The 14,333-nt window shown below is 45.3% G+C and overlaps 1 protein-coding gene across 1 annotated transcript; it reads right to left on the bottom strand.

The window, feature by feature from the left end:
• Positions 1 to 1,510: 1,510 nt before the first annotated feature.
• LOC138859242 (uncharacterized) lies at positions 1,511 to 11,261 on the bottom strand. Its single transcript, XM_070113457.1, has 3 exons — positions 11,144 to 11,261; positions 8,613 to 8,686; positions 1,511 to 1,885 (listed from the first exon to the last, which is right to left on the bottom strand). The coding sequence occupies exons 1-3, from the start codon at positions 11,259 to 11,261 to the stop codon at positions 1,511 to 1,513; spliced, it is 567 nt and encodes a 188-aa protein (XP_069969558.1).
• Between the last annotated feature and the right edge of the window lie 3,072 nt (positions 11,262 to 14,333).

Genomic DNA, 14,333 nt, shown 5'->3' with positions numbered 1-14,333 from the left:
GAGAGTGGGTGAGTGGGTGGGGAGGGGGAGAGGAGGGGTGGGTGGGTGGGTGGGTGGGTGGGTGGGTGGGTGGAAGTGGGTAAGAGAAGTGGGCAGATGGGAAGGGAGGGAGGGGGAGGTAGTAGGAGGGCAGGTGGATAGGGAGGAGAAGGGAAGGGGGGGGGATGGAGGTAGTAGTATAGGTACATACACGTCTACACACACACACACATACACGAAGACGCGTGTGTACATACATAAATAAATACATATTGATATTTACTTACTTACATAGACGCATAAACATGTGTACGGACGTTGTACATACACACATACATACGCTCATTACACAAACATACATACATGCATACTTACATGTACGTGTATTTGCGTTCAAAATGATAACGATGATAAACACATCAATAAAGACAAATACAATAACAATGACATTAACAAAGATACTAAATAGGTAAAGAAGAAAATGTATAATAAACAAGAAAAAATAAAGAAAAGAAAAGAAATAACAAAGACACCAAATAGATGAATAAAAGAAATATAATAAACAAGAAAAAGAAAAAGAAAAGAAAAGAAATGACAAAGACACCAAATAGATGAATAAAAAATATAATAAACAAGAAAAAGAAAAAGAAAAAGAAAAGAAATGACAAAGACACCAAATAGATGAATAAAAAATATATAATAAACAAGAAAAAAATATAGAAAATAAAAGAAAGGACAAAGATAGATATAATAAATAAGAAAAGGAAAAGAAAAGAAAAGAAGAAGAAAGATTAAGAAGAAGAAAACCGAGAGAATAAAAGTTTGCTATTTATTCTGGGGGAAATTTAGTAAAAAAAGTTCAAGATTTAAATTCTGAAGTTTAATGTGTTTTTTGCACATAATGAGCTTGGAACAGCGGTGTTTGCATTAGCCCAGTCTGCTTCCTAAACTGCGCTGGCCCACTCTGCTTCCTAAACTGCGCTGGCCCACTCTGCTTCCTAAACTGCACTGGCCCACTCTGCTTCCTAAACTGCGCTGGCCCACTCTGCTTCCTAAACTGCGCTGGCCCACTCTGCTTCCTAAACTGCGCTGGCCCACTCTGCTTCCTAAACTGCGCTGGCCCACTCTGCTTCCTAAACTGCGCTGGCCCACTCTGCTTCCTAAACTGCGCTGGCCCACTCTGCTTCCTAAACTGCGCTGGCCCACTCTGCTTCCTAAACTGCGCTGGCCCACTCTGCTTCCTAAACTGCGCTGGCCCACTCTGCTTCCTAAACTGCGCTGGCCCACTCTGCTTCCTAAACTGCGCTGGCCCACTCTGCTTCCTAAACTGCGCTGGCCCACTCCCTGCTTCTAAACTGCGCTGATGTTCACCACTCTGCTTCTAAACTGCGCTGGCCCACTCTGCTTCCTAAACTGCGCTGGCCCACTCTGCTCTTCTAAACTGCGCTGGCCCACTCTGCTTCTATTTTTCAGCAACCTGCTGCGCTGGCCCACTCTGCTTCCCCTAAACTGCGCTGGCCCACTCCCGCTTCTAAGCACCGCTGCTCTCTGCTTCTAAACTGCGCTGGCCCACTCTGCTTCTAAACTGCCGCTGGCCCACTCTGCTTCCCCTAAACTGCGCTGGCCCACTCTGCTTCCTAAACTGCGCTGGCCCACTCTGCTTCCTAAACTGCGCTGGCCCACTCTGCTTCCTAAACTGCGCTGGCCCACTCTGCTTCCTAAACTGCGCTGGCCCACTCTGCTTCCTAAACTGCGCTGGCCCACTCTGCTTCCTAAACTGCGCTGGCCCACTCTGCTTCCTAAACTGCGCTGGCCCACTCTGCTTCCTAAACTGCGCTGGCCCACTCTGCTTCCTAAACTGCGCTGGCCCACTCTGCTTCCTAAACTGCGCTGGCCCACTCTGCCTCTTGGTGAATGGGAAGGATGTGTGGGTGAATAAAGATGAGAGAAAGAGTGAATGGTGGATTAAAGAAATAGAGGTTTAATAACTTGATTCACATACAACACATACATACACATATACAACGCACAAACACACATACACATACACACATACATATACACACACACGCTCAAACAAACAAACATACATACAAACAAACAAGTAAAAACACACACATACACAAAGAAACACACGCACACTCAAACTAACAAACACACACACATGCGTACACACACATACACATAAACACCCACACACACAAAACAAACAAACACACACACACACAAACATACACAGACAAACAAACACACAAAAACATACACAAACAAACAAACACACACACATACACAAACATACACAAACATACAAACACACACAAACATACAAACACACAAACATACACAAACACACACAAACAACACCAAAATACCAAAGAAAAAAACAACACGCGATTATTCTGCAAACGCAAACATACCCATAAACCAACATGGCCGCACGCGACGCCCAGGGACCACATATCACATACATCATAATGACCAAAAATCGGGAAGAGATTTAGCCTCATAAAACTACAATCAAAAATACATTACTGGCAACATCCGCCAAACAGTTGCCAAATCGTATATTTCTCTGACGAATTTGTCTCTTGATGTTCGGTCTTATTTTTGTTATTGTCTTTTGTTTTTATGTCTTGGTCTATTTTTTATTTTATTTTTCTTTCTTGATTTTGTTGTTGTCTTTTGTATTTATTTATTTTTGACTTTCCTTTCTTTTCATTTCTTGTTTGTTTGTTTTTTTGTCTTTTGTATTTGTTTTTCTCTTCCTTTCTTTTTCTTTCTTGATTTTTTTTTTGTTGTCTTTTGTTTTTATTTATTGATTTTTTTTTCTTTTCCTTCTTTTCTTTCTTGATTTTGTTGTTGTCTTTTTATTTATACTTGATATTTTTTTGCGGGAATGTTCTCCAAATGTTCTTTAAGAAATGTTCAGCGAGATGTTCTCCTAACAATAACAACAATATAAATATCTAATGGTTTGTTATCATGTTCTTTAAGAGATATTCAGCAAAATATTCTCCTAAATTAATAACAATATGAATATCTAATAAGAATATAAATATCTGATCACAATGTTTTGTTATCATTGATTTTATGATTTTATGTCCTTCACAATGTTCTCAAAAAAAAAAAATAATAATAAAAAAATAATAATAATAACAAAAAAATAAAAATAAATAAAATAAATAGATAAAAATAAAAAATGCACAATGTCAATCTCAAAAAAAGTAGAAAAAAAAAGAAATAGAATAAAAAACAAAAAAACAAAAATGTTCTCCCCCAGAATGCGCCCTAATGTCCCCCCTCAGAAGAACGCCCACGCAGCCGTTGCATTAGGGCGCCTCCCCCCCCCCCCGCAACGGCTGCAATCTGCACCGTGTTCTTTCATCTTGCAATAATCACACCTCGTCTTTGCAATCGCCGACCCTCGCTGAGCTAGACATTAAACCGCGGGGTGGGGTGGGGTGGGGTGGGGGTGGGGGAGGGGTTGGTGGGTGGGGTGGGGGCGTGGGGTGGGGTGGAGGGTGGGGGTGGGGGGCGGGGATGGAGGGTGGGGTGGGGATGGGGTGGGGTGGGGGCGTGAGGAGGGCTTGGAGGGTGGGGGCGTGGAGGGTGGGGGGTAGGGGAGTGGAGGGTGGGATGGGGATGGGGTGGGGAGTGGGGGGCTTAGAGGGTGGGGTGGGGAGGCTGCGTAGGATGGGGTGGGGGGGAGGGTGACTGTCTCTTCCTCCTCCTCCTCCTTTCTTATCCTCTTCTTTCTTCCTATTTCCTCTTACATGATTCTACCTTTTCCTCCTCCTCTTCTACCTCTTTTCATCATCCTAGTTGTCTTTTTCGTTTTCTTCCACTTCTTCTGTCTTTTATCATTATTATCTTTATTCATATTCTCTTCTTTATTATCATTATTGTTACCCTCCATATCATTCATCATCATTATAATCTCCTCCTCCTTCTTAAATCCTCCCTCCTCCTCCCTCCTTCCCCCTTCCTCCTCCTCCCTTCCTCCTTCCTCCTCCTCCCTCCTTCCTCCCTCCTCCTCCCTCCTCCGTCCCTCCTCCTCCTCCCTCCTCGTCCCTCCTTCCCCCTCCCTCCTTCCTCCCTCCTCCTCCCTTCCTCCTTCCCCCTCCCTCCTCCTCCCTCCTCCTTCCCTTCTCCTTCCTCCTCCTCCTCCCTCCTCCCTCCTTCCCTCTCTCTCCTTCTCCCTCCTTCCGCCTCCCTCCTCTCCTCCTTCCCCCTCCCTCCTCCCCTCCTTCCCCCTCTCTCCTTCTCCCTCCATCCCCCTCCTCCTTCCCCCTCTCTCCTTCTCCCCTCCCCTCCTTCCCTCTCTCCTTCTCCCCTCCTTCCTCCCTCCCTCCTCCCCTCCTTCCCTCTCTCCTTCTCCCTCCTTCCTCACCTCCTTCAATTTAATGAGAAATACGATCATTCTCCTCATATTAGACTGATTACAACCCCCTCCTTCCCTCCCCTCCTCCTTCTGTGAGTGATAACACCTCCTTCCTTCCCCTCCCCTCCCCAACTTCCCTCCCTTCCCTATCCCTCCAACCCCCCTACTCCTCTTTCTCTTTCAAATGATGGCGCCTTTAGCCTCTATTCCCCTCTCCTTCCCCTCCCTTTCCTTTCCTAGACCTTCTCCCCTTTCCACACTTCTCTCCCCTCTGTCTCTCCTTTCCCTCTATTCCCTCTCTCTCTTCTCTTCTCTCTTCTCCTTCCTCTCTTCCTCTCTCTGCCTTTCCGTCTTTCTCCCTCTCTCTCCCTTCCCTCTTCCCTTCTCTCTCCCATTCTTTCTCTTCTCTTCTCTTTCCCTCCCCTCTCTTCCTCTCTCTCTCCCGTTCTTTCTCTCTCTCTCTCCTGTTCTTTCTCTTCTCCTCTCTCCCTTTCTCTCCCCTTCCCTCTCCTTCCCTCTCTTTCCCTTCCCTTTTCTCCCCACCCTCTCTCCCTCCCCCACTCTCCTCCTCCCTCCCCCACTCCCCTCCCCCGTCATTAACCCTGCAGGACATCTGGGAATAAATTGGTCTCATCCACAACATACTTATTTTCACACTTGATAACTTTTTTTTCTCTCTATTTCTTTCTTTGTGTCTTGGTTTCTTTAATTTTTTATTTCTTTCTCTTTTCCTTCTTTCTTTTTTTGTATTTTTGTGCCTGGGTGTCTGTCTGCTCTCTCTTTCTCTCTGTCTCTCTCTCACTCTCCCTCCCCCCTCTCTCTATCTTTCTCTATTTCTCTCTCTCTCTCTCTCTCTCTCTCTCTCTCTCTCTCTCTCTCTCTCTCTCTCTCTCTCTCTCTCTTTCTGTCTCTCTCTTCTCTCTCTTCTCTGTCTCTCTCTCTCTTTCTGTCTCTCTCTATTGTCTCTCTATCTGTATGTCTGTCTGTTTACTCTCTCTCTCTCTCTCTCTCTCTCTCTCTCTCTCTCTCTCTCTCTCTCTCTCTCTCTCTCTCTCTCTCTCTCTCCCTCTCTCTCTCTCTCTCCCTCCCTCCCTCTCCCTGTTTACCTTCACACAAATGAAGCGAAGAAACTGCAATTTCTCTTCAATTATCATGCTTTCGGAGTCCTTAATAGCGAAGAGAAAGGGGGAAGAGGGGGAGAGGAGGAGAGCAGAGGGGAAGGAGGGAGGAGAGGGGAGGGAAAGAAGAGAGGAGACAAAAGGGGAAAGGTAGATAGGATGAGAGGAAGGGTTAGAAGGAGGAGAAGGAGAGGAGGAGATAGGAGAAGAGGGGGGAAGAAGGGTGGATAAGAGAAAGAGGAGTGTAAGGGAAAGAAGAAAAGAGAAGAAGAGAAATGAGAAAGTAGGAAGAGGCAGGCAGAAAAGAAGAGTAGAGAATAGAAGAGGAGACGATAAGAAAGAGAAAAGTAGCCAAGAGGGGAGGACGAGGAGTAGGGGGAGCAGGCGAATAAGAAGAGGAGGGAGGGGGGGGGAGGGCAGACGAATAAGAAGAGGAGGAGGGGGGGGAGGGGGGGACGATAAGGGGAGAAGGTTTACCTACTTTTATTCCGTAATTTGGTTTAATGGCGGACAATAAACACGTAGAGTGACACTTCTGGCACGCGATGGCACTCTCCTCTCCCCTTCCTTCCCCTCACTCTCCTCCCCCTCTTTTCCCCCTTTTTTTTACCTCACTCTCCCCTTCCTTCCCCTCACTCTCCTCCCCCTCTTTTCCTCTTTTTTACCTCACTCTCCCCTTCCTTCCCCTCACTCTCCTCCTCCTCTTTTCCCTTTTTTACCTCACTCTCCCTCTTTCTCTTCCCTCTCCTCCTCCCTCTTTTCCTCTTTTTTACCTCACTCTCCCCTTCCTTCCCTCACTCTCCTCCTCCTCTTTTCCCCTTTTTTACCTCACTCTCCCTCTTTCTCTTCCCTCACTCTCCTCCCCCTCTTTTCCTTTTTTTTTACCTCACTCTCCCTCTTTACCTCACTCTCCCTCTTTCTCTTCCCTCTCTCCCCTTTCTTCCTCTTCCAATTTTCTCCTTATTTACCTCACTCTCCCTCTTTCTCTTCCCTCTCTCTCCTCTTTATTCCCTTTACTCACTCTCCCTCTTTCTTTCCTTCTTCCCTTTCTTCCTCTTCCAATTTTCCCCTTCCTCACTCTCTCTCTCTCTCTCTCCCTCTTTCTTCCCCCACCCCTTTCCCCTTACTTTCTCCTTATTTACCTCATTCTCTTCTCTTTCTCTTCCCCCTCTCTCTTTATTCCCCAATTTTCTCCCTCTATTTTCCCCTATTTACCTCACTCTCTTTCCCTCCCTCTCTTTTCTCCTATTTCTTCCTCTCTCTCTCTCTTCCCTTTTTACCCCACTCTTTCTATCTCCTCTTTGCTCTCCTCTCCCTCCCCTCTTTCCTTCCCCTCCCTCTCTCCTCCTCTTTCTCATCTCATTATTCTTTCATTTATTTGTTATTCTCATTAATTCATTTATACGTGTATCTATTTATCAGTTTCTTTATTTTTTAGAGGAGGAGAGAGGGAGAGGAAAGGAAAGAGGAGATAGAAAAAAGAGTGGGATAAAAAGGGAAGAGAGAGAGAGGAAGAAAGAGGGGAGAGAGAGGAGGGAAGGAAAGAAAATAAAGAAAAAAGTTTCTTTATTTTTTAGGGTTTTATTGATTCGTCTTGTGGTATTTCGTCTCGCGTGGTATTCCATCGTTGGTTGGAGGGAATCGTCTTGGTATTTTTGTGGTACCTTCCCTCTGCCCTCCCTCCCTCCCTCTCTTCTTCCCTCCCTCCCTCTTTCCTTCCCTCCCTCCTTCCTTCTCTCTCTCCCTCCCTCCCTCCCTCCTTCAATCCCTCCTTCCTTCCCTCTCTCCTCCCTTCCTCCTTTCTTCCTTCCTTCCTTCCTCCTTCCCTCTCTCCTCCCTCCTCCTGCCCTCCCTTCCTTCCTTCCCTCTCTCCCTCCCTCCTCCCTCCTTCCTTCCTCCCTTCTTTCCTCCTTCCCTCACTCCCTCCCTCCTTCCCTTCTTCCTTCTTCCCTTCCCTTCCTCCCTCCTGCCCTCCCTCCCTCCCTCCCCTCCCTTTGTAACTTCCCTCCCTCTCTGTCCTCCTTCCCTCTCTCCTTCTCTCTTTGTCCTCCTGCCCTCCCTCCCTCCCTCCCTCCCTCTCCCTCCCTCTGCCGAAGCAATACATCGTTACCAGGGATTTGGTTTGGTATCTCTGTGTAAGTGTTTCTCTCCCCCTCCCCATCCTTCCCTCCCTTCCCCCTTCCAATTTGCACCATCCATCCCCTCCCCCCCACCCTCCCAAACACACTCTGTCTCTCTCTCACTATTTGTTACTGAGGATTTTCATTAGTCTCTTCATTATCCTTCTCTCCTTTCATCGTACACTGTCCATGTTTTCCCTCTTCTCCTTCCCTCCCTCCCCCCCTTCCCTTCTGTTGCTGTGCTCCCCCCCCCTCTCCCTTTCTGTTGCTGCCCCTCCCCCCACCATTCCCCCTCCCTCCCTCTCCCTTCCTGTTGCTGCCCCCCACCATTCCCCCCTTCTTGCTGTGCCCCCCCACCATTCCCCCTCCCCGCCAAGTATCACTTCGTTAGTGGGGATTTTGTCTGGTATCTGTGTGTAGCAGCTCCTTGCTCTTACTCCCCCTCCCCCACTTCCCACTCCCCCACTCCCTGTCTTACTCTCCTTTTCTCTCTTTCTTCCTCTTTCCTTCCCTCTCCATCTCTCTCCTTCCCTCCCTTCTTCTTTCTTTACCTTCCATTGTTTTCTCTTCCTTCCCTTGCCTTCATTAATTCCTCATCTCCCTTCTTCTCCCCCTTTCTCCCTTCCATTACTTCTCCCTCTTCTTACCCTCCTTTTTTCCTTCCCTTCCCTTCTTTCCCCTTTCCTTTTCTCTCCTGTCCCCTCCTCTCCCCTTCCCTCTCTTATCCCCATCCTCTCAGCTCCCCCCTCCCCTCTTATCCCCTCTCTCTTTCCCTCCTCTCCCCTTCCTCTCCTTTCCCCATCCTCTCAGCTCTTCCCCTTCCTCTCCTATCCCCTCTCTCCCTTCCTTATCCCTCTCCCTCCCTTCCTATCCCCTCTCCCCTCCCTTTCTCTCCCCTCTCCCCTCCCCTCCTATCCCCTCTCTCCTTCCCAACCAATCCCCTCTCCCCTCCCTTCCTCTCCCCTCACCCCCACCCCCCCACCCCCCAAAAAAAAGAAAAAAGAAAAAAAAAACTTTGTCCACATTGTCCAGTGAGCAAAAGGATAGCCCCGTGTGTTGGCTACCTATCAGCGCCATTCTAGAATAATCTGTTGAAAAACAAGGGTGATTAGAGACTAGGGTTTTCGAAAGGGGGGTGGGGGGTGAGGGGGTAATCTGGGGGAGGGATGGGGGGATGGGGGGAAGGTATGTGTCTCTACCTGCCATTGTTTTTTTTTTTTTTTTTTTTTTTTTTGCTTCTACTTGTTGTTGTTTTTCGTCGCATTTCCCTTCTTCTTTTTTAGAGCATGTGCATCTCTCTTTCTCTTTCATTCTCTATCTATCTATCTATCTATCGCTCTTTCTATCTCTATCTCTATATCTCCTCTCCTCTTCTCTCCTCTCTCTCTCTCTCTCTCTCTCTCTCTCTCTCTCTCTCTCTCTCTCTCTCTCTCTCTCTCTCTCTCTCTCTCTCTCTCTCTCTCTCTCTCTCTCTCTCTCTCTCTCTCTCTCTCTCTCTCTCTCTCTCTCTCTCTCTCTCTCTCTCTCTCTCTCTATCTCTTTCTCTAGATTTCTCTTTCTGTAAATATGTGTGTGCACGCGTATGTGTATGTATGTATATATGCACGTATGTGTATGTTTGAGTGTGTGTGCGTATAAATCACTCATAAATCCTCTTTGTTTATCCAGCTCGGCTTCAATAGGAACCTTTGTGTGAGGTGTATAGTAACTTGCCGGGATGCCATGCAAGGCTGCGGTGCCAGGGAGTGCCATTATGTGTTTGTGTCTGTGTAGGGGAGGGGGAAAGGGGAGGGGGAAAGGGAGGGGAGGAGGGGGAGGGGGAGGGGGAGGGGGGAGGGGGGTAGCATTGTGATATGTGGTCGGCTGTATTGTTATGCGTGTTCGTGTGCTGTGTGGCTATGCGTGTTTGTGTGGTTTGTGGCTATGCGTGTTTGTTTGTCATGTGGCTGTGTGTGTTTGTGTCCTATGTGGCTATGGTGTTTGTCTGTCATGTGGCTATGTGTGTTTGTGTTCTGTGTGGGTATGCATGTTTGTGTGCTGTGTGGCGATGCTTGTTTGTGTGCTGCGTGGCTATGTGTGTTTGTGTGCTGTGTGGGTATGCGTGTTTGTTTGTCATGTGGCTATGTGTGGTTGTTTGTCATGTGGCTATGCGTGTTTGTGTCCTATGTGGCTATGCGTGTTTGTGTCCTATGTGGCTATGCGTGTTTGTTTGTCATGTGGCTATGTGTGTTTGTGTGCTGTGTGGCTATGCGTGTTTGTGTCCTATGTGGCTATGTGTGTTTGTTTGTCATGTGGCTATGTGTGTTTGTGTGCTGTGTAGCTAAGCGTGTTTGTTTGTCATGTGGCTATGTGTGTTTGTGTGCTATGTAGCTATGCGTGTTTGTTTGTCATGTGGTTATGCGTGTTTGTTTGTCATGTGGCTATGCGTGCTTGTGTGCTGTGTGGCTATGCGTGTTTGTTTGTCATGTGGCTATGTGTGTTTGTTTGTCATGTGGCTATGCTTGTTTGTGTCCTATGTGGCTATGGTGTTTGTCTGTCATGTGTGTTCGTGTGCTGTGTGGCTATGTGTGTTTGTCTGTCATGTGGCTATGCGTGTTTGTTTGTCATGTGGCTATGCGTGTTTGTGTCCCATGCGGCTATGCCTAAGTGTCTCTTTCTTCATGAGGTATGTGGTTAGTTCAGAAGTATTTCCATAGATGGTTACGATCGTTTAACTTTTTTTTATTATTTCCTTTTTTTTTGTATCATTCCTGACAAAGTGTTTTGTGCTGCGGCAATTTACATTCATTTCTGTCAGCATTTCTTTGTTTATGAGTTTTTAATTCTATTTATTTATTTATTTATTTATTTATTTATTTATTTATTTATTTATTATTATTATTTTTTTTTTTTATTATTCTTATCACGTCCTGGTATGAGTTTTGTGTTGTCTATTGCTATGAATTTTGGACTAGATTTATTTGTTTATATTTTTTTCTATGTCTATTTACTTATTTTAGCTTTTTTGTTTATTTGGTGATTTTTTTTATTTATATATTTATTGTTTATTTCATTTCTTTCACTTTATCTCTCCTCTCCTCCCCCCTTTTCCTCTCTCGCTCTCTTTCTCTCCCTCTCTCTCTCTCTCCCGTATCTCTCTCCCTCCCTCCTTCCCTCCCTCTCCCTCTCCCTCCCTCCCTCTCTCTCTCTCTCTCTCTCTCTCTCCCTCCCTCATCCCTCCCTCCCTCCTCCCTCCTCTCCCCCTCCCTCCCTCTCCCCCTCTCCCTCCCTCCCTCTCTCTCTCTTCCTCCCCCTCCCTCTCTCCCTCCCTCCCTCTCTCCCTCTCTCCTCCCTCCCTCCCTCCCTCCCTCCCCCCTTCTCCCTCTCTCTCCCTCCCCTTCTCCCTCCCCCCCCTCTCCCTCTCCCTCTCTCTCTCCCTCCCTCTCTCTTTCGACACACACCAAACCGCACCGAGATCCCTTTAGCCAATACGGTGAATTCGGACGGAGGCGCGCGAGTGAGTGCCAGTGAGTGCCAGTGAGTGCCAATGAGTGCCAATGCGTTACCCTGGCACGCCTCTGGGTATGTTCCGCCACCGTGACTCGTGTTACCTCTGAAGGGCGACCGAGAAGGGGACAAGAGTGAGGGAGAGCTGGGGATGGGACGTAGCGTCGTGGCGGTCATTTTGAGTGTGATGGCGGCGGGTGGTGGGGTGGGTGGGGGTGGGAGGTGCTGGTGGGAGGTATCTTGGGTTATTTGTTTTGGAGGTTGGTAAGTGGGGTGAGGGCGGGTAAGGGGATAGGGGGGTTAGTGTGTGTGTGTGTGTGTGTGTGAGGGGTGATGTGTGTATGTATGTGTGTGTGTGTGTCTGTGTATGTATGTATGTATGTGTGTCTGTAACTATTTTGTGGATATCCATAGATTAATATGTACATTTGTATTGTCCATTCATCATATACAGCACATATGTATGTATTTATGTACATATTTACGGATTCCCGCAAATGAACATAAACACACACACACACGCACACACACACACACGTGCCTCATGCCTGTCTTTGTGCATGAATTTTACATGTTTGTGAATCCATCTCTTACACTGACGTATCATGTAAAGTATGTTGCAACAGTGAATATGATGAATATGTTTGTAGAGAGAGAATTGGTACATGGATAGCCCTCTCGTGCGTTCATGTATGTAGGTATTCATTCGTTTATCCATTTATCTATTCACTCATTCATCTGTCTATCTATTTATCCATCTAGCTATCTATCTATTTATCCATCTATTAATCCGTCTATTTATCCTTCCATTCATTTATCAATTCATCTATCTATTCCTTCATTCATTCTTCCATCTATCTTTTCATCCATTCATTCATCCATCTATCTATTCATCCATTCATTCACCCATCTATTTATTCATTTATCCCTTTATCCGCCCATCCATCCATCCATTCATTTATTCATCCATCTATCTTCATCCACCCATCCATCCATTCAATTTTTCATTCATTCATTCATTCAATTTTTCATTCATTCATTCATTCAATTTTTCATTCATTCATTCATTCAATTTTTCATTCATTCAATCATTCAATTTTTCATTCATTCATTCATTCAATTTTTCATTCATTCATTCATTCAATTTTTCATTCATTCATTCATTCAATTTTTCATTCATTCATTCATTCAATTTTTCATTCATTCATTCATTCATCCAACCAGCCAACTAGCCTTACATACACACATGCATACACACATACATGCGTACGTAAATACAGACATAAGCATTAATAAAACGCATAGAAAAAGATGATAAATACATACATGTATTTACCCTCCCTCCCTTCCCCCCCCCCCCTTCTCTCTGCTTCTCTCCCTCTTCCTCTGCCTCCCCCTCTCTCTCTCCTTCCCTTCCCTTCCCCTCTCTACTTCCCTTCTCCTCTCCCTCTCTTCCCCTCCCTCCTACCCCTCTCCCTCCCTTCCCTTTCCCTCTCTCTCCCTCCTCCTCCCTTCCTCCTCCCTTCCCCCTCTCCTCCTTCCTCCCTCCCTCCTTCCCTTCCCTTCCCTTCCTTCCCTCTCCCTTCCCTCTCTCCTTCCCTTCCCCTCCCTCTCCCTTCCCTTCCCCTCCCTCCCTCTCCCCCCCTCTCCCTCTCCCTCCTTCCCCTCTCCTTCCCCTTTCCTCTCTCCCTCCCTTCCCTCCTTCCCTCTCTCCCTCCCTTCCCCTTTCCCTCCCTCCTCCTTCCTCCCCCTCTCTCCCTCTCCCCCCCCCCAGCCCAGCTTTATCTTAAACGCTTCACAAATTGATTTCCAAAGATTTGAAAATCATATTGGTGTCGCTTATACGTTGGGAGATGTGCAAAAACTTTTTATGCATTGACCAGCAAAGTCGGATTGACTGAGAAGGGTTATGTAAGCCGCTTAGAGAAAGGAAAAAAAAAAATGATGAAAAAAAAAATGGACTAGAATTTTTATACGGTGAAGGAATAGGAAGGAAAAAAAATGAATGAAAAAAAGTGGACTAGAATTTTTATACGGTGAAGGAATAGGAAGGAAAAAAATGAATGGAAAAAAAATGGACTACAATTTTTATACGGTGAAGGAATAGGAAGGAAAAAAAATGAATGAAAAAAATATAATGGAATGTTTTTTTTTTTTTAAATGAGGGATTATTGAACCTAAGATAATAATGATAAAAAGATCAGGAAGATAAAATGAAAAAATAAAATATCGAAAAGGATAAATACAAGAAAGAAGCTAAAATATTTTACACACACACTTAAAAAAAAAAAAAAAAAAATATGCCGAGAGAAAATTAAAAAGAAGAAAAAAAATGATGACCCACCTTCTGGCAACACGGGAAGTAGATGCCACGTATTGATAGTCAATATTTATTTTGATGTTTGCGTGTCTGGATGGAAGCCTTCAATATTCTGGTGTGAAATATTTAGTGGCCAATATACGTTATGCGTCGCCAGTGTTTTATGGAGGGAGTGCTTCTTGTGTCTGTGATCCTGTGCGTGTGTAAGTGCGCGCGTGTGTACACTTCTTGTGTGTGTGTAAGTGGAAGTGTGTGTATGAGTGTAATCGTGTGTATGTAAGGTTAAGTGTATGTGTGTGTGTGTGTGTGTGTGTGTGTGTGTGTGTGTCTGTGTAAGTATGTGTGTAAGGGTAAGTGTGTGTGTGTGTGTGTGTGTGAGTGTGTGTATGTTTGTGTAAGCGCGTGTATAATCGTGTACTTATAAGTATAAGTGTATATGTGACTATCTGCATAAGTACAAGTATTCATCTGCCTGTAAATGTGTGTAAATGAAAGCATGTGCGTGTGCGTGCATGTACACCATTCAAGCGCACATGGCGTATCGGCGTGTACACTAATTTCGTATTGAATGTCAACAAGGTGATGTTATCTGAAAAGAGAATACGTAACGCTGGCGTGGAGATATTGCTTATAATCTCTGGTAAATATAAATGAATTTATTAAAAATGTATGTACATAAATATGAAGAAACCGAAGTGTATCTATCTATCGAGTTTTCTATCTATCTGTCTATCTCTCTTTCTCTTTCTTTCTTTTTTTATCTATCTGTTTATCTCTCTTTCTCTTTCTTTCTTTTTTTATCTATCTGTCTATCTCAATTTCTATTTCTTTCTCTTTTTATCTATCTGTCTATCTCAATTTCTCTTTCTTTCTTTTTTATCTATCTGTCTATCTCTCTTTCTCTTTCTTTCTTTTTTATCTATCTGTCT

Source organism: Penaeus vannamei, chromosome 34 (assembly GCF_042767895.1).
Source record: "Penaeus vannamei isolate JL-2024 chromosome 34, ASM4276789v1, whole genome shotgun sequence".
Classification (NCBI taxonomy): domain Eukaryota; kingdom Metazoa; phylum Arthropoda; class Malacostraca; order Decapoda; family Penaeidae; genus Penaeus; species Penaeus vannamei.
This window is presented reverse-complemented; position numbering and strand designations above follow the sequence as displayed.

Coding starts and splice junctions, on each gene's coding strand:
- LOC138859242 (XM_070113457.1), bottom strand. CDS start 11,261: ATGACCGCCACGACGCTACGTCCCATCCCCAGCTCTCCCTCACTCTTG. Junction 8,687..11,143: donor ATACCCAGAGGCGTGCCAGG/GTAACGCATTGG, acceptor GTTTTTCAACAG/ATTATTCTAGAATGGCGCTG. Junction 1,886..8,612: donor CACTGGACAATGTGGACAAA/GTTTTTTTTTTC, acceptor CCATTCACCAAG/AGGCAGAGTGGGCCAGCGCA.